Here is a 22,400-nt window from a genome sequence, read left to right as displayed (position 1 = left end):
GTGTGGGAGTCCCCTTTGTTGGGTCCCCACAGCGTCTGCAGGGAAGGGGAAAGATGGCATGGAGCTTCAGGACTGGCCCTGTCTTCAGTGTCAGAGAGGTAGGGGGAGGAAAGGGGTTAGGAGGGCTCCCTGGGGGAAGCAGCAACAGCGGGTCCCGGAGGATGGCTGAATTTGCAGCGCTGGTGGGGTGGGTGTTGTAAGGACCAGACAGGCAATGCTGGGGTGCGGGGAAGGGAGGTCAGGCTGTCAGGCAGGAGCCCTCTTGGGTGGTGCGCTTTGGCAAGTCTTGGCTTGGGATCTGGAGTCCCTTAGATCCAGACTCAGCTCCTGGTTGTGCCATCACTTGTTGTATGACCTTGACCCAGTGACTTGACCTTGAGCCTCAGTTTCTCTACCTGTAAAATGGAGAAAATTGTCAAAGTGTTCATCTCATAGGGTAGTCCTAAGGTTTAAATGCTCTAGTGCAGGTCAAACACTTAGCCCGAGGCCGGGCTCCGGTCACAGGCACAGGAAATGTGTCCTCGTGTCCCTACTACCGCCAGCAGAATGCTAGCTGGGTCAGAGTGCCGACAGCAGGTCCGGCCGCAAACGTGCTGGACCAGGCCTCCCCCGGGGACCCTGAAGCCGTGTGGTGACCCAAGGCCCCAGGAAAGACTGTTTCCTCACAGTAATTTTATTTTTAGGGAGCTTGCCTCCCCTCTGGCCATTAGAGCTTGGTTACGACCAACTGACTTTGAGCTTAGGGCAATAGGGGTTGGCGTGAATGTCCTTTTCCCTCTCAGAAAGCCTATTGTTATTCTCCTCCCTCATGACAGAGAGGATGAAACAGCATTTCAAGGTCACATAGCTTGCGAGGGCAGTGGCCAGCCCGGGGCCCCGAGCTCTGAACCTAGGCCAGGAGATTTCTCCAGCCTCCCCACCATGTCCTTCCTGCCTCCCTGCTCTCCCCACAGTACCCAGGACGGCCCTGGTGGGGAGGCAGGGAGAGCCGGCTGACTTGAGCCACACTGGGAGAGATTTGCACTCGGGAGGAGGAGGTGAGGTTTGTCTGTCCCTCTGTCTGTCAGGGGCGGATCAGCAGCGATAAAACGATGCTATCTGCGGACTGGCTCCTCCAGCTCAGGGCTCAGATCAGGATAGAGACTGGCTGGGCCGACCTAGGACCTTCTCTCCTCCTGTCCCCACCTGGCTTCATTCCCACTGACCTCAGGCAGGCCCTTGCCCCTTCTGGCCTCAGGGGCCCCAGTGGCTTCCTCCATCTTCCAGAGCTCTGAGCTCCCTGTGGGGCAGATGAGGAAAACCTCAGTCCTCCAGCAGCCCCTCGGGACTTGCCATCACCCCAGCCAGGCCTCCTAAGGCATCGTGGAAAGCACATGAGAGGCTGGACACCCAAGCCGAGTTCCAGCCCCAGCTCCGTGGCCGGCTTGAGTGTGGCCCTGGGATCACCCTGCCCTCATTGTCCCAGATTCGGACCTTGAGAGAAGCTCACCTGCTATTTACCAGCTCCTGGCATTTCCTCCAGGAGGGTCCTTCTGAGGATCCCCCATGGGGCTGTTAGCCCCTGGTGCCCTGTGTGCATCTCAGGTGGTCCAGCGATGTCTGCCAGGCCTTTGCACGTGCCGGCACCGGCCTGAAACACCTCATGCCTCAGGCATCGGCTCCAACACCCTCTGCTCCAGGAATCTTCGGCTCTAACGTCAACCCCTTGCTTCCCTTCCTATCCTGTCCCTCTGGTTCAGCGGCTTCCACTACTCGTACCTCCCCAGGAATGACCTGGCTCTGTGACTGTTGATTTGTGGCACGTCCATCTCCCCCTGTAGGCTCCAGGAGGAACCCTAACAGCCTTGTTCAATGCAGCACCCCTAGTGCCCTGCGCAGGCCCGGCACACAGTAGGTTCTCAATGGATGTAGAAGAAACAGATGAGTGCCAACTATGTGTCCAACCTGGTGGGAGGCGCTGCGTGCAGGGGGAGGGGGCAGTGTGAGCCCTGAGGCCGGCTAAGGCGACCGCATCCTCCCCGCCCCAGCGCCCACCCTCGTGCAGCACCCAGGCTCCCCAGCCACTCTCCTCCTCTGTGTTATTGACATTGGAACAGACTGAAGCATCACGTGAGCGTCGGGGCTCTGCTCTTCGGGCCGCTAGATAATTATCTGGGCCTTATTAAACCCTTAATTACCCAAACAGCTCATCAGGTTCCTGAATATAAGGACTTTCTCGTCCCAGGGTTAGGAGGCAGAGGTTAGTCATCTGCAGGACATCCCTGGGCTCAGCAAGGTAAGGACAGGCCCCATGCGTGGAACTCTCCCCAGATAGTGTCTTCTCCAGCCCTGTCATTTTTTTTTAAATTTTATTTATTTATTTTGAGAGAGAGAGAATGAGAGAGAACACATGAGAGGGGATAGGGTCAGAGGGCAAAGCAGACTCCCTGCCGAGCAGGGAGCCCGATGCGGGACTCGATCCAGGGACTCCAGGATCATGACCTGAGCCGAAGGCAGCCGCTTAACCAACTGAGCCACCCAGGCGCCCTAGCCCTGTCATTTTACAGATGAGAACACTGAGGCCAGAGAGGAGAAGGGACTTGCCTGAGATCACACAGCAAGTGAGTGGCAGGGTCAGGGCTTGGATCTATGTCCTGATCCCCGCCTGGTGGCCCCCACCTGATAGGAAACCACTGAAATCTTCAGATGCTGCAGGACTTAGGCAAGATGGAGACAGAAGATCTGAGGGGTCTCCTTGGGCTCCAACTGAGGCTGAGGGAAGATCATGGAGGTCCTGCTTCGCAGGAGCTCAGAGCTAAGCTGGGGCAACCGGGACAGGGAGTCGGCATCTAGGCATTTGCCAGGCAGAGAGAGGGAGGAAGGGACTTCAGGTGGAGGAAAACGTGTGAGCAAAGGATGGGGTGGAGACAGCAGGAGACACTCATCTTGGGTGGGATGGATTAAGAATACAGTCAAGTTCAAACTGTGATCTTTGAGACTGGGGGTAGTTGGGGATTGAGGGAGGCTTCCTGGTAGAGGAGGCAAAGGCTGAAATTAGGACTTGAGGGATGAGCAGGCTGTGGATGGGGGGGGGCATTCTAAGAAGGAGGAACAGCCTAGGCAAAGGACAAGCAAAGCCAGAAACAAAACCTGGCATTGACTGTCCCAGAAACACTCACACGACCCTGTTACTCCAAGCTGCTTATCCCCCGAGTAGCCTTTTTTTTTTTTTTTAAAGATTTTCTTTATTTATTTGAGAGGGAGAAAGCATGCACGAGAGAGAGCACAAGTGGAAGAGAGGGACAGAGGGAGAGGGAGAAGCAGACACCCCACTGAGCAGAGAGTCCGATGAGGGACTCGATGTGAAACTCAATCCCAGGACCCTGGGATCATGACCCAAGCTGAAGGCAGATGCTTAAATGCTTAACCGACTGAACCACCCAGGCATCCCCTTCCAGAGTAGCCCTAATACCTGGCAATAGCTCTGGCCTGGGCATGGGGAGACTGAGGTGGTGCTGTCTTGGGGCTGGGAGATAGGGCTGCAGCCGGAGGTGACCTTCACCAAGCCCCTCCCAGCTCTGTCACCCTGGGACACTGAACTTCACAGTACCTCTGGGGATTTTCAAAGAGGCTTGGCATTGGGCATGCATGTATCCCACACATGCCCATGGCACATGAGTGTGTGTGTCTACAGAGGTCGAGGAAACACTAAAACGGATTATGTTTAAGCCCAAATAGATCTTTAAAAATTGAATGACAGAGAAAGAGCTCACACTTTCATTTAGCAAATATTGATTGTAGGCCTGAATGGTCTTCCTGGCTTTTTAAAAGCTAGCTGCTTCTCATCCTTCAGATCTCAGCCTAAATATCTCCTTCTCAGAGGGTCCTTCTCTGACCACCCCAGCCCTCATGCCCCGGGTGAGCGTGCAGGCCCGTGTGTGCATGCAGGCGTGCACGCGCACGCACACACACACACACGCATGCACACACTCTATCCCATTCTATTGCTTCTCTTTAAGATTCAGGAGGAGCAGGACCATCTCTGCCATGTGTACCTTGTGGCCTGGTCTGCCTGGCACATAGTAGGCACTCAGTAAATGTGAGGCGAATGAATGAATGAAAGTATGGGCTCTGGTTGGGGAGGCGGCCCAGGTAGGCACCCATCTCTGTTTGTGGGTGCGTGGAGCCCCCAGTGGCCAAGCCTGCTGTTAGCAGGAGTCCAGCTGGAACTCCCCCTCTCTGGGTGACACAGGCCAGGCCCCGTGGTCCCTCCTTAATTCTTTTCAGCCGCAGCTCAAACCTGAAATAAACCCTTGGCCTCTGCTCAGGAGAATTTCAGCTCTCGGTAAGTAAGAAGGAGGGATTTCTGGGGGTCCAGTTGGGGTGAGGCTTTTCTGGAAACCTTGAAGGCCCGGGGAGGTCCTTATTCAGTTCTCTACTCACTGTCTATGAGATCTTGGTGTGCCTCAGTTTCCCTTCTGGTGTGATAATATCTCAAGGGGCCTTAAGGAGCTGTGAGTTGAGATTTCTGGAAGTGAGACTGAGCTGGAGGAGGTGGGGGATGCCATTGGCTGTAATGTCAGGGTGGGGGGAGCAGAGGGCTCCCCCATTCCCAGTCCCCTCTGCGGCCCCAGCATTGCCTGGCGCTGAGCTGCCCTTGAACTTATGAAAAACAGCAGCTGAACCTCCCACCAACCCCATAATGCCGGCTGGTCAGAACCCATCATGCTCACAGATGGGGAAACTGAGGCTTAGAAAAGGGAAGTGACCTTCCTGGTGTGCCCCCAAAGTCCTGTGTTTAATCTGGACACTCTTCGACCCCTCTGGAAGTCAGTAATGAGGTTTGCTGAACTGACTGGAGTTCAAAGGCTCCCAGTCCCCCAAGACCATCCAGGGTGCCTGTTCTCTTCTGGAGCATGGGAGGTCCCCAGAGGACCCAGGGCCTAGGGGGGCTGCGCCCAATTCTGGCCCCATGGCACAGGTGGAGCCATGCTGCGGATCCTGTTTCTGGCACTCTGCGGCCTGCTGACCCACACCCGAGCTGACCCCGGGGCACTGCTGCGGCTGGGCATGGACATCATGAACCGCGGTGAGCTGGCGGGCTCGGGCACGGGGCTGGGGGCAGGTGGTAGGTGGTGACCGCTCCTGTTTGCATGGCTTTGAGCATCCCATGATCCTCAAAATAAAGTTAGCAGCAATGATATTATTCCTCCGTTTTACAGAGGAGGAAACTGAGGCCCAGAGAAAATGGGGTGACTTGTCCAAGGTCCCTCCACAAGTTGGAGGCAGAGCTGGAAACCCTGCTTTCCCGGAGCCTCTCCTGGCCCTGATAGCAGGCCTGGGGGCCATAAGTGGGTTGTGAGGAAGACAGACCGGAGCCAAATTCCAGCTCTGCTAACAATTTGCTGTGTGACCTTGGGCAAGGGCTTACTGCTCTGTGTTACAGTCTGCTCATCTGTCAATGTAAAATGTAAAGAAATGTGAAATAGGGCGACCAGTCCTTACCATGAAATGTGAGATTACAATCTCCTGGAGGGCCTTTGGTAAAAGTTATTTGCCACCTCCTAGCTCCACAACTTTAGGGGAAATGAAGTCACGTGCTGGTGCAAAGGGCTGATGACAGTTCCTTGGGCTCGGTATTTGTCCCCTCTCTGGGAATTGGCCTTTGACCATTGTGCAGGTGTTTCTGGCACGGTGCCATTCAGGGGTGGGGGCCTCCAGGCCCGGGGAACCAGCGACATCTGCATCTTCAACAAGCTCTCAGAGCTCCCTAGTCATGCAGCTTTGAGAGTGGCTGGGCCACAGGATAAAGTCAGCACTCTAGCTTGGGTTTCGAACCCCCATGATATACCCCCTGCAAACTGCTCCATCCCTGTCATGTCCCTCCCCACTCTCCAGCCCAGCTGAATTTCTCACTCTTGACTCTCCATGTAGCCTTCTTCCCTGCTTCTCCACTTTTGCATTTTTCATGGACTAGCCTTCTTTACATCTTTGCTTCCTGGTGAAAGTTCCTATCCCTCCTTCAAGGACCAACTGATATGCCGCCTCCTCCTGGAAGCCTTCCCTAGCTCTTCTCTTCCTGGCCCAAACCCCTCCTGTGGTTCCTCCAGCTGTCTGTGTATTATGGCTCTTGTCACTTGTTACTGTCAGTGCTGGTGACTGTCTCCCCCATGAGGCTGGAGGAGGGCAGGGGCCAGATGTGACTCCTCTCTGGGTCCCTGGCTCACCCAGCCCAGGGTGGGGCATAGGGACTATGGGCACAGGGTGGTGCCACTTGTGAGTGGCCTGTGCCTGGGATGCCTGAGAGGTGGCCCTGGGCAGGAAAGTAGTGGGGAGCCCAGCTAAGTATCTCTCTGGACACCACCACCCCCCTTCCAGAGGTGCAGAACGCCATGGATGAGAGCCACATCCTAGAAGAGATGGCAGCTGAGGCGGGCAAGAATCGGCCGGGGGTGAAACCCATCAAGGGCATCACCAAGTGAGCAGGGGAGGGGCCTCGGGGGTGGCAGGGCAGAGGGTGGTGGGGAATGCTGTGACCAGGACCTGAGAGGGCACGAGGGAGAGCTGGGGCAGGGCCTGGGGTCTCTTCCTGGCTTTGCTGTATGACCTCCGGTAGGTCACTGCTCCTGCCTGGACCTCACTCATCCACTGGAGACAATTGCTGAGTCTCATGAGCAGGGTCACTGGGTGGAGGAAGTGAGGTTGAGAAGTCAAACTCCAACTCCCGGCATGCAGCAGGGGCTCACTGAATGCACGCGAAAAGTTCTCAAATGCCAGAGGCAGAAAGGTATCAGCCACCATCTAATGACGAGGCAAATTGGTTCCATTGCAAGTGCCCTATGGGCTTGATTGGTGGGGGCTGCCTGGAAGGATGGGGCTGGGGAGGGTGGGCTCTGAGCACTCTGCACTGAGCGGGAAATAGACTGTGGTCAATTAGCAATACCTGCCGAGAGCTCAGGTCCGCAATGGGTAGGGGGTTGTTCGATATGCCACATCTCTGTTATCCTGGATCTCGACCGGTGGTTCTCAACCGTGGGTGATTTTGCCTCCAAGGGACATTTGGCAATGTCTGGAAACATTTTTGGTTATCACAGCTTGCTGGAGTGGGTGGGCCGAGATGCATCTTGTGCCTCTGGTGGGTAAAGGCCAGGGATGCTGCTAAACATCCTACGAGACACAGGACCGCCCCCCCTCCAACAAAGATTATTCTGCCCAAAATGTCAACAGTGGCACCGTTAACAAACCCTGATCTAAGCAAACCTCCCCATTCTGCCAGTGGGGAAACTGAAGCCCCCAGAGGGGAAGGGTGCAGCCCAAGATCACACAGCCAAGTGTCCCAACTCACACATGACAAGTACTTCTGTGTACAAACTGATTTGTGTTCAGCCTTTGCATTTCACAATGGCCCCACGAGACAGGCTTATCCCTGTGGCATGGGATGGGGGATTTACCCAAGAGTTCCCAGCAAGGTGGTGGAGGAATGGATTAAGGGCGCCTGGGTCTCAACTGTCCGGTTCTCATTGCTGTGGATGTCTGTCCCCTCCCAGTCTGAAAGTGAAGGATGTGCAGCTGCCTGTCATCACATTGAACTTCATCCCTGGGGTGGGCATTTTCCAATGTGTGTCCACCGGCATGACCATCACTGGCAAGAGGTGAGTATGGCAGAGGAGGGGAGGGAGGGAGGAGGATGACCTTGTCTTACTCTTACGTGTCATTTATTGAGTACCCACTGTGAACCACCTGGGTGCTGTGCTCTGAGATGGTGCATATTTGGTTCCTACATTTGGTGGGAACCAGACCTGAGCACAGACGATCACGGACTGAGTGATTAGCCTAGGACAGAGGAAGCCCAACAGTGTGAGGGCAATCAGAAGAGGCTCTGGGGAGGTAATGATGCTGAGAAGGGTTTTAAAGGATGTGTAGGAGTTCCCCAAAGCAAGAGGGAACAGGAAAGACTGGTTTTGGGACCTTGGGCAGGTCCCATCCTCTTTTCTGTCCTGTGGGGGCGGTGCCTCACCCTTTCCTCCTCCCTGAGCTGCTGAGACTGAGAGCACAGAGGAGCCAGGGATAGTGGCCACAGGGGCCAAGATGCCCATGATGCCTGCTTACCCGCCCCTCCAGCTTCATGGGTGGGAACATGGAGATCATCGTGGCTCTGAACATCACAGCCACCAACCGGCTTCTGCAGGATGAGGAAACGGGCCTCCCCATGTTTAAGAGCGAGGGCTGTGAGATCATCCTGGTCAGCGTGAAGACCAACCTGCCCAGCAAGTGAGGGGCTCTATGGCTGGGGAGGTGGGTGGGGTCCACATTGCCACCCCTGCCCAGCATCCCACACCCTGAGCCCTTGCATTTCCTTTGTCGTGTCCCTGTATGTCCTATGCCTACCTGCCTGCCATCTGTGCCCTGTCGCCATCCTCTGTGTCCAGCATGCTGCCTAAGGTTGTCAACAAGTTCCTGGACAGCACCCTGCACAAAGTTCTTCCGAGCCTGGTGAGTGCCCAGAGCAAACCTCTACCCGCATCTGCATCCGTGGCAGTGCTCAGACCAGGGCTGGCAAGAGCGTTTTCTCTCGGGTGTGACCCTGACTGACTGACCCCACAGCTGAGGAGGACTCCGAGGCTGTGGCTGGCTCAGGAGGAGAAAGTGCCTTGATCATCTAGTGATGTCTGCCATGAACACAGAAGGAGGAATGATTACCATTTGCTGGGGAACGAGTCCCTGCTGATTTTGCAGGCTGTGGTCAGCAGCTCTGGATTCTAGTCCAGGTTCTGCCACTGACTTTCTGTGTGACTTGTGGCCTCGGTTTCCTCTCCAGTCCCTCTCCCTCCAGGGCTTTTGGGTCTCCCCATGGAGTACCATTCAGCTGTGAGGAGTGAGACCCTCCATGCAGCGGCCCCTCAGCCCAGCACCTTCTCTGCTTCCAGATGTGTCCAGCCATCGACGCGGTCCTGGTGTATGTGAACAGGAAGTGGGCCAATCTGAATGGTGAGTGGCCCCAGCCATGCCTCGCTCCCACATAGGACATCAGGATGGCTGGGTTTGGAAGCCTCCACTCCCCATTCAAGCACCTGCTCCAAGCCCAGCCTTGGGACTGAGGAGGTCTAAGGTTGCGGTGTCTGTCCAGCCCCCGACTGTCCAGATGGGAAACCTGAGGCTCTGAGGGACTCTGGGTTTTTGTCTTAGTCCTCCATCCAATGTTCTATACGTGACCTCCAGACTCCAAGGACAGCAGCCTTGGTGGGCTCGTCTAGAAACCTTGCACCCTGAATAGTAATCCTATAGTGATGACACCTGACTCTTCCCTTTGTCAAGGGGATCTACTGCCTCTGTGATCTCGGGGTTCATAGGGTTCCCTAGTGGGGTGAGAGGAAAACCCAATGGCTGGGAATGAAGAAAACTGGCTCATGTGCTCAGCAGCGTGGCCTGGTTCACTTTACTCCTCTGAGCCTCAGTCTGTGCATCTGTAAAACAGAGCCAAGAATCCTGATCGCGCGCGCCAGTCTATTGTGGGAACTGAGCCACAACACCTCTCAGGAAACTCTCGAGCTCTGTGCCTGTAGAGTGATGTGAGGGAGTGGGATTTCCAGGCCAGCCAGTGCTGCCTCCATTCTACAGATGAAATTACTGAGGCCCAGAGAGGCTAAGCAACTTGCCTTGGGTCACACAGAGGGCTAGGTTTCCTGGCACCCCGGCCAGCTCAGGTAGCAGGTGGCTGGGGCCAGCATCTATGACCTGCCCCCAGTTGGCGGCTCTCTGAATAGAACCCCCTCTTGCACAGCCCCCATGCCCGTGGGTCAGATGGGCACAGTCAAATATGTCCTGACGTCCATACCGACCACCACGGCCAGCTACATCCAAGTGGACTTCGGTGTAAGTGCCAGGGGGCCACCAGGGGACTGGGGTTCTCACGAGCCTGCTTCTGCCAGGGAGGTGGCTGGACTGGAGTGCGGAGGGTGGGAGGGTCCCTCAGGCCCTGGCAGACCAAGCCCACCATGAGAGTGTTTCCTGACACTGAGGCTTTCTTTCTCTTTCTGCTCTCAATATGAACCCTGAGTCCTAAGCTGACTTCCAGGACCGCTGACCCCACACTCACACCTTCGCCAAGGTTGTCTGCTTCTCCCAATGAGTGGCTCACCCAGTTGTACCGATGGGAACACTGGGGCCTGGGGGGAGGCAGGACTTGGCTAGGGTCTCACTGTGAGTTTGTGGTGGAGTTGGGTCCTCAGCCAGGTCTTCAGAACTCCAGGTGACAGGTGAGATGCCTCTTCCAGGAATGGGAAGAAAAATCCCACATCATCTCCCTGGGAAGTCTTCCTCCAGTGTGGATCTTTCAGGCCCTGCATTGTTTGCCACTTACCTCCTTCTGAGAATAAACAGAATGCTGAGCTGCTCCAACTCTCAGTCAGATTAACTGGGGTTACCCATGGCTCAGTGACTGATTCCCTTATCCTCACGGACCTCAGTTTACCCATCTATACACTGGGAGGATAGCCTGCTCTTGGCTCTACCATCGAGTGACTTGCTGAGTTGGGGGCTGGTTTTGAGCGCCACTTAGTTTGGAGGACAGAGTCTTGTCTCCAGCCGTGGCTGAGCTCACGGCCAAGGCTGAGCATCTCTCTCCCCGCTGTCCCAAGCCTACGGTGCAGCAGCGAGAGGGCAACACCATCCAGCTTGCTGATGCTGGGAAGGCCTTCGAGTTCCCTGAGGGCTATGCTGAAGGCTCCTCACAGCTGCTGCTCTCGGCCGCCTTCCTCACCGCAGAGCTGGCCCTTCTGCAGAAGTCCTTCGATGTGAATGTCCGTGATATGAAGGTGAGCTGCCCTGTAATGACAGTCCCTGCTTGGTGTGTCTGTTCTGAGAATTATCCTGGGGCTGTGGACAGCACCAAGACTGGAGATGCTGGGACTGATTTGGGTTTCTATCATCAGTTTGCCCCAGCACTCACCATCTCTCTGTCCATGTAACCACCATCTACTCATCCATCCATCCAACTGTCCATGCAACCAGGTATTTATCCATCAACCTACAAATCTCATGCACTGGCCATCCATCCACCCTTTTTTATCCAGTCATCAGCCACTTGTCTATCCATCTCGCTATCATGTATTCATGCCCTAGACTCTATCCTTCCAGCTACCATCCATCCACCCTTCATATTATCCACACCTAGAACAGGGTCTGGTACTACTGAATAAGTGAGTATATACATCCATCCTTCACCACCCAAACACCCATCTACCCACTCAACTCTCCATTATCCATCCTCCTACTCATCTGTCCATTCATCCATCCTTCCATCCATCACCACGGATCCATCCATTCATCCTCCTATCCATGCACCCACCATCCATCCATGTACCTTCTCATCCATCCTCCCACCTATCAATCCATTATTTATCCACTTTCCCATTCATTTATCAGACCATTCCATATCTTCTTACCCAGCCATCCTCCCTTCCATCATTCCTTTCATCCCTCCACCCACCCCATCCACCTGCCCATCTGTTATTCATTCTCTTACATAAGTGCTCATCCATCCATCCATGTATCCATTCAGCACTCATTTGTTGATCCATTTCCCCAGTCATCTATCCACCCACAAATCCATCCACCCACCTTCCTCTCACCCATCACATCCATCCATTCTCCCATCTGCCTGCCACTTTTTCATCCAATATTTTCTCAGCGTCTGACCTTATGCTAAGAGCCGTGGACATTGGGTCATGTAAGCCACAGTCTGGGCTACCCAGGAGCTCCTTATCTACTTAATCACAGTGGTAATATTATGTTGGAGGGAACCTCAGAGGGCTTACCTTATAGAGTCAGAGGAGGTGTCTGTTAGGAAGGGCAGGGGAAGGCTTCAGTAATCCTAACCTTGCTTTTATTTTGTAGATTGGTCAGCTGCCCCCACAAACCACGAAGACACTGGCTGGCTTCATCCCTAAAGTGAGTACCCTAACTGCCCATGATCCCCATATCTCCCCTGCCCTGTTCTCCAGTTGAAGGGACAAGGGATTTGGGAGGCAGCTTTTCAAGGTCACATTTTCCTTGTCTGATGTGGAATATCCCAACTTCTCCATAAAGTACTCTTTGGGTCCAGCATAGAAACAGCTCAGCTTTTGTGAGTTGTACTTCCTATGTCCAATAAGAAAGAGCAGACTGCTTGTTTTGTTTCTTTTATTTCCTGATAGACACATCCCTGCCCTTGCATGTCATGTTTCCTGTGTCCAAGGGACCTATTTCATGATGGACTCCTGGTTTCAGCTGAAGCCACCCATCTGAGGGTGGGCCCTGAGGGGAATGTCCTGGTTTCTGTAGGTAGCTAAGGCCTATCCCAAGCCGAAGCCCTTGGTGACCCAGATCAGGATAAACAAGCCCCCCAAGGTCACCATGAAGACAGGCAATAGCCTGCTGCATCTCCATGGCACCCTGGAGATGTTTGCTGCTCAGCGGCGGGGCAAGGCTCCTGTATCCCTCTTTCTCCTGGAAAGTGTGAGTAGAATCTGTTTCCTATTTAAGCCCCACCTTATGGATATTCAAGGCTGGAGTGTAGGATTTTAGTTGATAGCCAAGTAATGGATTGAAAAATCCTTAATTAATCCCAATTATGTGGTCCTAACGTCCTGGGAGCTGTTACCTGATGTCTGATCCTTGGCTCTGCCACTGAACCTTTGAACGGCTAGAAAGATCAACAAACTGAGGGTCAATAGTTGACTCCTTCCTTTCTCTCTCCTCCCTCCCTCCCTTTCTTCTTCCCTCCTTCTCTACCTCCTCTCCTTCCTCCAACAGTCATTAGCATATACAAAGTCTGAGAAGGGCTCACCCAGGAGAATATGGGAGCCTAGAAAGATCTCAAATCTAGGTGAGGAAATCACAGAGGACTTCCCAGAGGAGGTGATGCCTGAGCTATGTTTTGAAGGTTGAGCAGGACTGGCCAGAGAAAGGGTTGATGCTGGTGATAGGGGGCATTCCAGGTAGAGATAACAGGATGTGCAAAGGCTGGAGCAATAACGTGGTGTGTGCAAGGACCTACAAATGTGCCAGACATTTTTGAGAGTCCGGTCCTGGGGCAGGTACAGAGATGCTGAGGAACCTGGGCTGGGGGCATGGGGAGACTACTAGATTCAGTTCCCGAAGGTGGAATGGGCAGAGAGGAAGACCCCTGCTTTGCTATGGCAATGGTGCTGGGAAGGTGGTGGAGCCCCTGGTTTTACAAGCCCTTATGGGGCACCCACTGTCTTTTCCCTGCTTTTGTCCCCATCTGCCACCTGCCAGCACTTCAACCTGAAAATCCAGTACTCAGTTCATGAGAATCGTCTGCAAATGGTCACCTCTCTGGACAGGTAGGAGTCTGATGCCCATGCTGGTGTCCCTGTTCCCTGACATGGGCATTACCAACAGCACTTGGTTTTCTGCTTCAGGGTCTCCCTCTGATCCATCCAGCATGGCCCACACTGCCAGGCTGTTCTGGTCACTATCCCTTTTCTAGAATCCTCAATAGCTCCCCATTATCTGCATGATCTTTTCTCAAATCTTAGCCTGGCATTCAAGGCCCTTCTCAAATTCACCCACCACCGCTCCTGCTCTTCCACTAGGCTCTTGCACAGTGAGTCTGATCATGGGACCATGTCCCCTTTTCCATTAATAAGCTTTTGTCCATGTCATCCAAATGCCACCTGCCACCCAGCACCCACCTCAAATGCCACCTTCTCCTGGAAGCCTGTCCTTCTACTAATAACAGCTAACATTTATAGACCTCTGTCTATGTGAGGCACTGGCTCCGTACATTATACTCATTATCCTACTTCAATATCATACTTTTCCTCATTACCTTTTATGTTTATCTTAATCTCTGATCTGACTTGTATTAGGCCAGGATTCTTTCAGTGCCAGAGACAATTCCAACTTAACTGGCTTAAGCCCAAAAGGGAATCTTTGGGCTCACATAATTGAAAACTCTAGGGGTAGATCTTAATTTCAAGTATGGCTGGATCTTAGGGGCACAAAATCCTCAGGATCTCCCTCCTCCCTTGGTCTTCGCTGTCCACTTTGTTGGTTAAATTCTCAGGCAGCCTGTCCCTAGGTGGTGGCAAAGTGACCCCAACCCCTCTTGTCCAATAGTTATCAATGACCAAGGCCACTTCTCATTGGTTTAGCATGGATCACATGACCAATTTGACACTAGTCCCTGATGCCAGAGATGGAATGTTCTGACTGGCCAGGTCTGGGTCATGTGCTCACCCTGGGACTCTGTATGCCTTGGAATGAGAGTGGAAAATGGGAGGTCTGCTACTGAATAGAGAATAGAACTTGGGAAGATAAGGCCACCAGATGACCATCACATGGCCTGTTTTGGTGCCATCATGTATTAATGCTTACTGGAGGCTGTGCAGGGGAGGGGGTCACGTGAAGGGTCCTAATCCTGGGTCCTGCAAGGATTTGGGGCTGACTCATTGGGCAGCAAACCTCTGCATGCCTGGCCTTGGGCAGGAGCATAGACATGGTTGGGGGTCCCAGAGGGAAGAGTCAGAACCAATGAGAAGAGGGAGTGGTTTGAGCTGTAGGAAACAAAATGGGCTGTAATGAAAGGTGAGGAGTGCCCCATCATAGGGTAGCATCCAAGCAGGGACTTAAGAGCACCTGGTCTGAAGGCTGTGTAGGGACTTCTGCATCAGGGAGGGTTTGTAGGTGTTTGAGATCCCCTTTATCCATGGCCAGGGACAGTGGCTCTGACTGCCCTGCCCACACCTTGTCCCTCCCACCCCGACCCCATGCAGATTACTGAGCCTGTCACGGGAGTCCTCATCGATTGGTGCTTTCAACGTAAGTGTCTCCAGTGCTTCTTTCTGGTCTGGTTTGAGGGCAAGACTGTGCCTATTCTCCCTTGACACTGCAGGGATGGCCCCTGAAATGGAAGCAGAGGGAAGAGAGCATCTTAACTGTGGGGCTTGGGGCAGCTGACTTGCTGTGTGACCTTGGGAAAGTCACTTAGCGTCTCTGAGTCCACCTCCTTTTCTGGATAGAATCTGGACATCTCCCTGGATTGATTTTAATAACACTGTCGTGCGTAGCAGCAGCCTGGGCTGGCTTGATTGACGCAGCTGTCTTTTTTACTAGTCTCTGTAGCTTTAAGGCCTAGGACAGAACCTGACCAGTGGGCACCAATAATAATAATAACAATAGTAGCACTTCCTGAGCACTTACGCTGTGCTCTGTGCTTTACCCAAACTCACTGAATCCCTGTGCATATGTGCTATCATATTTTACTTTCACAGATGGGGAAACTGAGGTACAGAGAGGTAGTGAATGAAAGACTGATCAAAACCACTGAGCTTCCTGTAGGAGCAAAATGGGGTCCACAGGTCACCTGTGTCCTGAATTCCTCCGTGCCTGCCCCATGACCCAAGGCCCACACGTCACTCAACAGGAACTAAGTGGAGGTATAAGGCATCAGCCTACAGTCAGACAGGGTCCTGCCCAGTTTTGCTGCTAGGTGGACAATTTGATGTCTCTAATATTCATTCTTGTGGTCCCCAGACCCAGTTGAAGTGAGGGCTGCCAAAATCTGTTGAATTGAGTTGAATTGAATGATGGGATGTGGGTATTCTCTCCTTCTCTCTTAACCCCAGGAGAAGAAGTTGACTGGCTTCATCACTGATTATCTCCAAGAAGCGTACCTCCCAGTCATCAATGGTGAGGGCTCCAGGGGGCTTTGATTTTGCTGGTGTCAACACGGACTATAAGCAGGAGGGGATGCCACCTGGGTGGTCTCAGAGCCCCTTCACCGGTCCCAGATAAGGGAGGCTAAGACGGAGTGGATAGCTATTGCCAGGTCTTTGAAGCTAATGTAGTCTTAATGTCACCTGCCTGGGGACAAAGGCCCCTTGCACAGTTTGGGACCCTTGGCCCTTGAGCCCACACCATGAGTCAGATCTTGATCCAGACCTGGGATGTGAACACATGGTGATCAGGCTTATGTTCTCTATGCCCGTGCTGGCTGGCAGACGTCGTGAGCCAGTCGCTGTGCTATTTCCCACTGCTCTGCTCCAGGCGGCCAAGGAGGGGCTGTAAGGAGGAATCAATCAACTGCAGGGCAGTCAGCTAAAATGACTCTTACTGTGTTTCTCAGATGCACTCCAAGTCGGGCTCCCACTTCCAGACTTTCTGGACATGGATTACAACCTGGCAGAGCTGGGCATAGTAGAGGTGAGGAAAGGAGCTAAGGAAAGTCATGTCAGTCAATACTTTTGGCCAATGAGTGATGAGCAACTCTCAGCCTGGAGGGAGGAGGCTTGAGGAGGGCAGCGGCCATCAGTACAATCCTGCCGCTCTCTTGAGCAAGACCCTGCCCCTCAGAACGTGGGCCTCCCTTGGCCAGGGGCTCCCCAGGAGGAAACTTGAATCCTGCTACTTTCCTTCTTTGGCATCTCGGGCAACTTACTTTACCTTTTTCTGTGGCTTAAAATAGGGATGATAATATGAGTGTATCCACCTCAGAGAGCTATTGAGATAATTCACCTAAAGGCATACGGTTAGTGCGTAATAAATATTAGCTTTACATTACATGCCAAGTATTGTGCTGAGAGCATTAAATGTACTTTTTTCTCATTTGATCTCTCCACTCTGGGAGGTAGGGACGCTGTTCCCACTTGACCACTGAGAAAACGGACACTTACAGACGCGAAGGGCCATAGGCAGGTCTAGTTTATCCTCTGCTCCTACACACCACCCTGGCTTCCATTTCCTGGCCACTGGCCTGAACCATCCTGTACGATGTTCCCTCATCCCTACCTGGCCCTTTGCTTCCTTCCAGAATGCCCTGGTGCTGGACTTGAAGTTGAAATGACCAGGGCAGGACTGGCCTTCTGGCTGCCCGCACGCCACCACCCACCTGCGCCCTCTGGAGGAGCCCCCAACTGGAGCCGGTGGGCCAGGCCCCCCTACCACGACTGGCCACCTCCTTTGACAAGGAGTGAGCCGGGCAGGCCTGGGCCGGGCCTTGACAATAAACAGGAGAAAGATCCTCACGAACATCTGATGGTTCGATGTCTTTATTTGTAGTAAATTGACGTCTGCCTTTTCTTCCCCTTCAGTGGGTTTTAGAGTATAAGACCAGCGTGGGGTCTGAGGGACGCTGGTCACAGCCTCGGGGGGCAGGCATGGGCATATATGGAGTGCCTGCTGAATGCCATGCTTCAGGCTTTACTTGTACTATCTCATTTCATCCACCCAATAACCCACGCAAACATGGCCATTCCCACTTTACAGATGAGGAAGTTGAGGCACAGGGCCAACTCCCCTCACCAGGTCACACAGCTGAGCAAGTGGAAGAGCTCCTCTCAGCCCATCTCAGCTGCTTGCCCCAGATCTTGTGTTGAGGATGGCCCTATCCACAGGGAGCCCGCAGAAGCTCAGTGTGCTTCCAGGAGCTCTCCTGTGTCAGCCCCTGCAATCCTCACAACACGTGAGGGACGTGAGAACTGTACCCATTTCACAGATGAGGAGACTGAGGCTCCGAGTAGAACAACTGGTCCAAGTCTACCTGGCAAGTCAGGGAGGGGACAGGGTTGGGATTGGAGTTTGGGCTCTTGGGCCAGTCTGCCTGGGTTCAAATCCTGGCTTTGCCTCCTTGCTGCTGTATGCCCTGGGCAGGTCACTTCACCTCTGTTTTCTCACCTGTAAAAGGGGAATGATGACAGTACCAACTTCTGCAGCGTTGTCCTGAGGTTTCAATAAATCAAATGATGAAAAGTGCTCATGAGCACTGTAAGTGCTCAATAAATGTTAACCACAGATGAGTTTTTGAGGCTGAGAGAGATGTGAACAGGTGTGTCTGGTTGGAGTTGGGGAGGGGGTGCTAATTGTGCAAGGCCAAGGGCCAGCTTGTGTGTTTGTGAGCACCTGTCAGTGTATAAACAGCCTATGGGTCAGGGCAGTCTGGGGCATGTGGGTGGACGGGAGGGTCCAGTTGTAGAGGTCTGTGTGGGAAAAGACCTCTGGTGTCCATCCACGTCTGGGTGTCCATGTGTTCCCGTGTACGGAGTCTGTACCAGGGGCTCACAGACAACGCTCGTGTGAGGATTGGCTCCCAGGATTTGTCGTATCTGCCCCATCACCTCTTCCGAGATTGCCACTGCTACTGTTCTCTAAATGGACTCCTTTTAAAAGTAAATGTTGTACACCTTCAATTTACACAAGGTTATATGCAAGAATATTTCAATTAAAAATAAAGAAATAAATAAAAAATAAAAAGTAAATGTATGTTTATACATAATAAAGTGAACAATACATTTTAAGATAAGTCTACTCTACATGGACCCTAAAAATCAGCATCATTTGCTAGAATGTAAAAAAAAAATCCATAACTTTGAAAAAAAATGTACATCGGGGGTGATCAGTTGGTGCTCCAGCTCTGGAAATTACTGGGTTGGTAGCCATGGGTCTGTGTGTCTGGGTGTTGGTACATGTGTCTGTTAGGATGTCTTTGTCTTTGTATGTGGGGGGTCTGGGTGGGTCTGTGAAGGTGGGGGCTCCATGTCTGTGGGTAGTATGGTGTGGCCAGAGGTCTGGTCAGGAGGCCAGCACTCCCAGAGTCTCTGGGGCCCTGGCAGGTTGGCCCTGGCCCAGCCTGGCCCAGACCCATGCCACAGAGGAGAGGAGGGAGCACCCTCCCTTGCCTGTGGCCCGGATGCCAGGGCTGTCTCCTTGTCCCCCGCCGCAGGCCTAATCCCATCATCCATCATTTCCCCAATGCCGGGACAATGGCAGCATTGAGGCAGGCCTGGCAGATGCAGAGGCCTGGGTGATCCAGGGGTGGCTGATACCCTTCCCTGGGCATGCCAGAGACGCCCCTCCACTCCCCCAGTCCCGCCCTCAGATATGCCTACCATACACTCACGGCCACCTGAAGCCTCACTGCCCCGCTCCCCAGGCCAATGTTCAGATGGAGAAATCAAGGCACAAATCTGTGAGAGTCAGGAGGTCTGGGCTCTCCCTATGGTATGACCAGGGGCACACTGTGTGGCCTTGGACAAACCACAGCTCCTCTCTGGACCTCAGTCTTCCCATCTGGGAAATGGGAAAGGGGTCAGATGCTCTAACCTCTAATCTGATGTCAACATTCTTTGAGTGGCCAGTTACCCCAGATTTACCCCAGGCAGAAATGGGGGCTGGGCTGGCCAGGGGAGCCCTGTGCTGTGACCCCACCTCCTTGGAAGGTAATGATGGAGGTTCTCTGCCCATGGCACTGCTCACCTTCCATTCTCCCCCAGCCCTAGGTGAGGAAGTGGAAGCTCAGAGAGGTGAAGGGACCGGCCCAAGGGCACACGCGTGTGCAGATGGGACGTGAACCCTGTCTGTCTGAGTCTGAATCTCCTCCTTCCTCTGTCATGCCACACTCAGCAGTGGGATGCATCATCCTCCTATAAGGAAACCAAGGTCCAGAGAAGGTGTGTGATTGGCTCGAGGTCACAGAGTGAGAAAGAAGCAGGTCTTTGATTCAGGTTTCTGACCGTGGGCCCACAGTCATTGACTCGGGGGCCTGCCAGGCAGGCAGCCCAGCCCTGGGAAGATGAATACCACACAATGCTCCCCAAATCTGTGTCCCCCCCAGTCACCACCCACCCTGCCTTCTCCTGACCAAGCCCACTCTGAACTCTGGGAAGACTTCCCAGGGATCTCGCCATCACCTGGAATTCTCAGCACCCTGGGCACCCTTCCTTAATGCCTTAAAGTCCATTGCCAGGATATTTGTCCTCATTGCCAGACCGCTCAGGTGAGGTGGGCACCTAATTTGCAGATCGGGCAATCCCAGCTCTGCAGGGAAAGTCACTCGACAGAGTCGGGTTTTGAACCCCAGAATTCTGTCTTCAGAGCCTTCACTCTAGGAGCTAATGCCTGGGGATATTTGTCCTCCTGAAGTCCCTCCCCTCCTCTAATCCCTTCCTTGGCTCCCCATCACCCTCACCAGGGCTCTCAATATGGCCGCCCATCAGATTGTCCCCAGATGCTTGTTAAACCTGCCAGTTCCCAGGCCCCCCAGCCCTGGCCTACTGGGTCACAGTGGCCAGGTGGGGCCTGGAGATATGTATTTCAATTCCCATGGGCAGGTCCAATCTCTGACTCGGCTTGGGTGCCTGAGGCAGCTTACAGGTGTCTGGGGTGTGGAGGGTGCTTGGAGTCCTCTTTGGGGAGGAGACTGGAAGGAATTGGGGGAAGATAAGGCAGGCCAGAAACGAGGTAGTATTGTCTTCCCTTCCAAGGGGCCAGGCTGGGCAGTGGTTAAAATGGGAGTGTTAGTCAGCTGGCCCGGCTGGACTCCTGTGTGAGCTCGGGCCCACGGCTCCCCCTCGCGGGGCTGTGGGTCCCCGCATGTGGCACAGGGCAGTAACGATCACGCTGACCCCACCGGCTGTGGGGGCAACTTGATGGGTTCACACGTCCGTGTCTGTCCTGCCTCAAACGAGTGTCCGAGAACCCCTGCGGGGGCCCGGTTACTGGCTGCTGTGGAGTGGCAGTACCTCGGGGCTGAGAGCGGGAGTGCAGGGCCCCGGCAGCTTCTGGGGGGCCCAGGCACCTCTAGCAGGAGAACGGAGAAGCAAACTCGGGTGTGCTCGCAGAACAGAGCAGTAGACAGCAAAGCAGAGCGCCCTCGAAGGACACGGAGCTCCTCCCTCGTGCTGGACGTCAGGACCGTGGTTGCCCTTGATGGGCAATGACTTGGAGGGGACACCAGGGGCTTCTGGAGCCCTCAGTCGGTAAATATGTGTGGAGCTGTAACTTAGGATCTGGGTCTTTCTCCGTATGTGCTTTCTAGTTGAATAAAAAGCTGATTTTTAAAGAGTGGTATGGTTGAGTCACCTGGCTCAGCGTCTGAAGTCATCAGGATGAACACTGTAAGGGTAGGGGCCCTGAGGTTATGGGTGAATGAGACAAACACCGTCCCTCCTCCCCATTTCACCAGGCATCGGTTCCGGGCCCCCGGCAGGAGACAGACCCACAGATACCCAGAAACAAGGCAACAGACCTACATGTCGCAGACTCCAACAGAGGGAATCCCAGGGGGCTGTGGGTCACAGCCGGCTTGGGGGTCAGGAAGGCTTCCTGGAGGGGGAGGTGCCTGAGCCAGTACCTGCAGAAGGATGGCAAACAAAAGCCAAAGTCTCTAAGTCCATATAGTAACCTGTAGGCTCCCATCACCTCCTCGGCCACCTGTGCCCCACTGCCCTTCCCTCTGCCTCGTGGGCCCTTCCCCAGGCATCCCCCTGGCCCACTCCGTCTCTACATGCGGGTCAAGGACATGCCTGCTCCAATGACCACCATATTGAAAGTTGCACCCACCCCTGCTTTATTCTTGCCATTAGCCTCTGCCTCACTGTGTCGTGGGTTTATCCCGTCCCTCCACCAGAGCTGCGCTGTCCAGTAGGACAACTGAGCGCTTGAAATGTGGGGAGTCTAAACCCGGTGTGCTGTCAGTAGATTTTGCAGACCTACTATGAGAAAAAGAATATAAGTCGTCTCATTAATAATTATATATCGATTAAATGTTAAATGATAATATTTCGGTTATATTGGGTTAAATCAACCGTACTATTAGAATGAATTCACTCGTCTCCGTTTACCTTTTTAAAACGTATGGCCACTAGAACACGTGCGTTTGCATCGTGGTTCAATCAGTCACCTCCTTCAGGGTCGGGGTCGTTCCTTCCGTTTACTGCTGTAGCCCCAGCACCCGGCGGGCCATGGGTCCTCCGCAAACGCCTGCTGAAGGGTGCACGAACGAAAGTAGCAATGGGTGGATGGATGGCTGAGGGACGAATGAATGAATTTCTCTCCACCATCATTGGCACCAGCCTCAGGAAGGCGAAAAGAGTACCTGTTCTGGAGCCTGGGGGACACTGGGTCTTGGGAGGTGGGGGTGGAGTTGGTGCCCCTGCCCCAGGTTGGCCCAGAGTTCCTCTCTCCAGGCCCCGTGGCCACCCCCATGCCAGGCCTGGGGTAGGGGGTGGCCGAGGGTCTCCCTTTCTTCTCTCCCTGGGGTAGGTGGGAGGCGGGATAGATTCAGTGCCACGCGGGCGGCCCTTGGGGAACCCTGGAGGGAGACTCCGTAGGCGAGTCTGAGAGGAGATGGCTGTCTCTGCAGCCCCACACCTTCCCTCCCGCCCCTGGGCACTAACCCCAGCCCCCAGCCCCTCCCCCTTCCCTCTCCCCCCAGAAGGAAGGCTTAGCCCAGGCCCGCAGGACAAACCACAATTTGCTTCTGACATAACACACTGACGGATTTCTGGCGGCTGTGCCCCGCTTTGTGTCCCCAGAGCTGTTGTGGGCATATAAGGGCTGCCCCCAGGCCCAAGAGGGTAGAGGAGCTGGCAAGAGGCTGGGAACCTCCACCCACCCCTCGTGGAGCTGCAGGTGTGGGT

At 54.0% G+C, this 22,400-nt stretch overlaps 1 protein-coding gene across 1 annotated transcript; it reads left to right on the top strand.

Annotated features, from left to right (window-relative positions):
• The first annotated feature begins 4,968 nt into the window (after positions 1-4,968).
• On the top strand, positions 4,969-16,828 carry BPIFB6 (BPI fold containing family B member 6). Its single transcript, XM_035006530.1, has 15 exons — positions 4,969-5,068; positions 6,358-6,457; positions 7,527-7,631; positions 8,101-8,250; positions 8,409-8,472; positions 8,907-8,967; positions 9,761-9,852; positions 10,617-10,793; positions 11,875-11,928; positions 12,301-12,474; positions 13,258-13,325; positions 14,760-14,805; positions 15,612-15,675; positions 16,112-16,188; positions 16,796-16,828. Exons 1-15 carry the CDS (start codon positions 4,969-4,971, stop codon positions 16,826-16,828), a joined length of 1,365 nt encoding a protein of 454 aa, XP_034862421.1.
• The last annotated feature ends 5,572 nt before the right edge of the window (positions 16,829-22,400 follow it).

This window comes from Mirounga leonina, unplaced genomic scaffold, assembly GCF_011800145.1.
Source record: "Mirounga leonina isolate KUSES-001 unplaced genomic scaffold, KU_Mleo_1.0 Mir_150, whole genome shotgun sequence".
In the NCBI taxonomy this organism is placed as follows: domain Eukaryota; kingdom Metazoa; phylum Chordata; class Mammalia; order Carnivora; family Phocidae; genus Mirounga; species Mirounga leonina.
The sequence above is the reverse complement of the archived record's forward strand: the minus strand, read 5'-3'. Positions and strand labels throughout refer to the sequence as shown.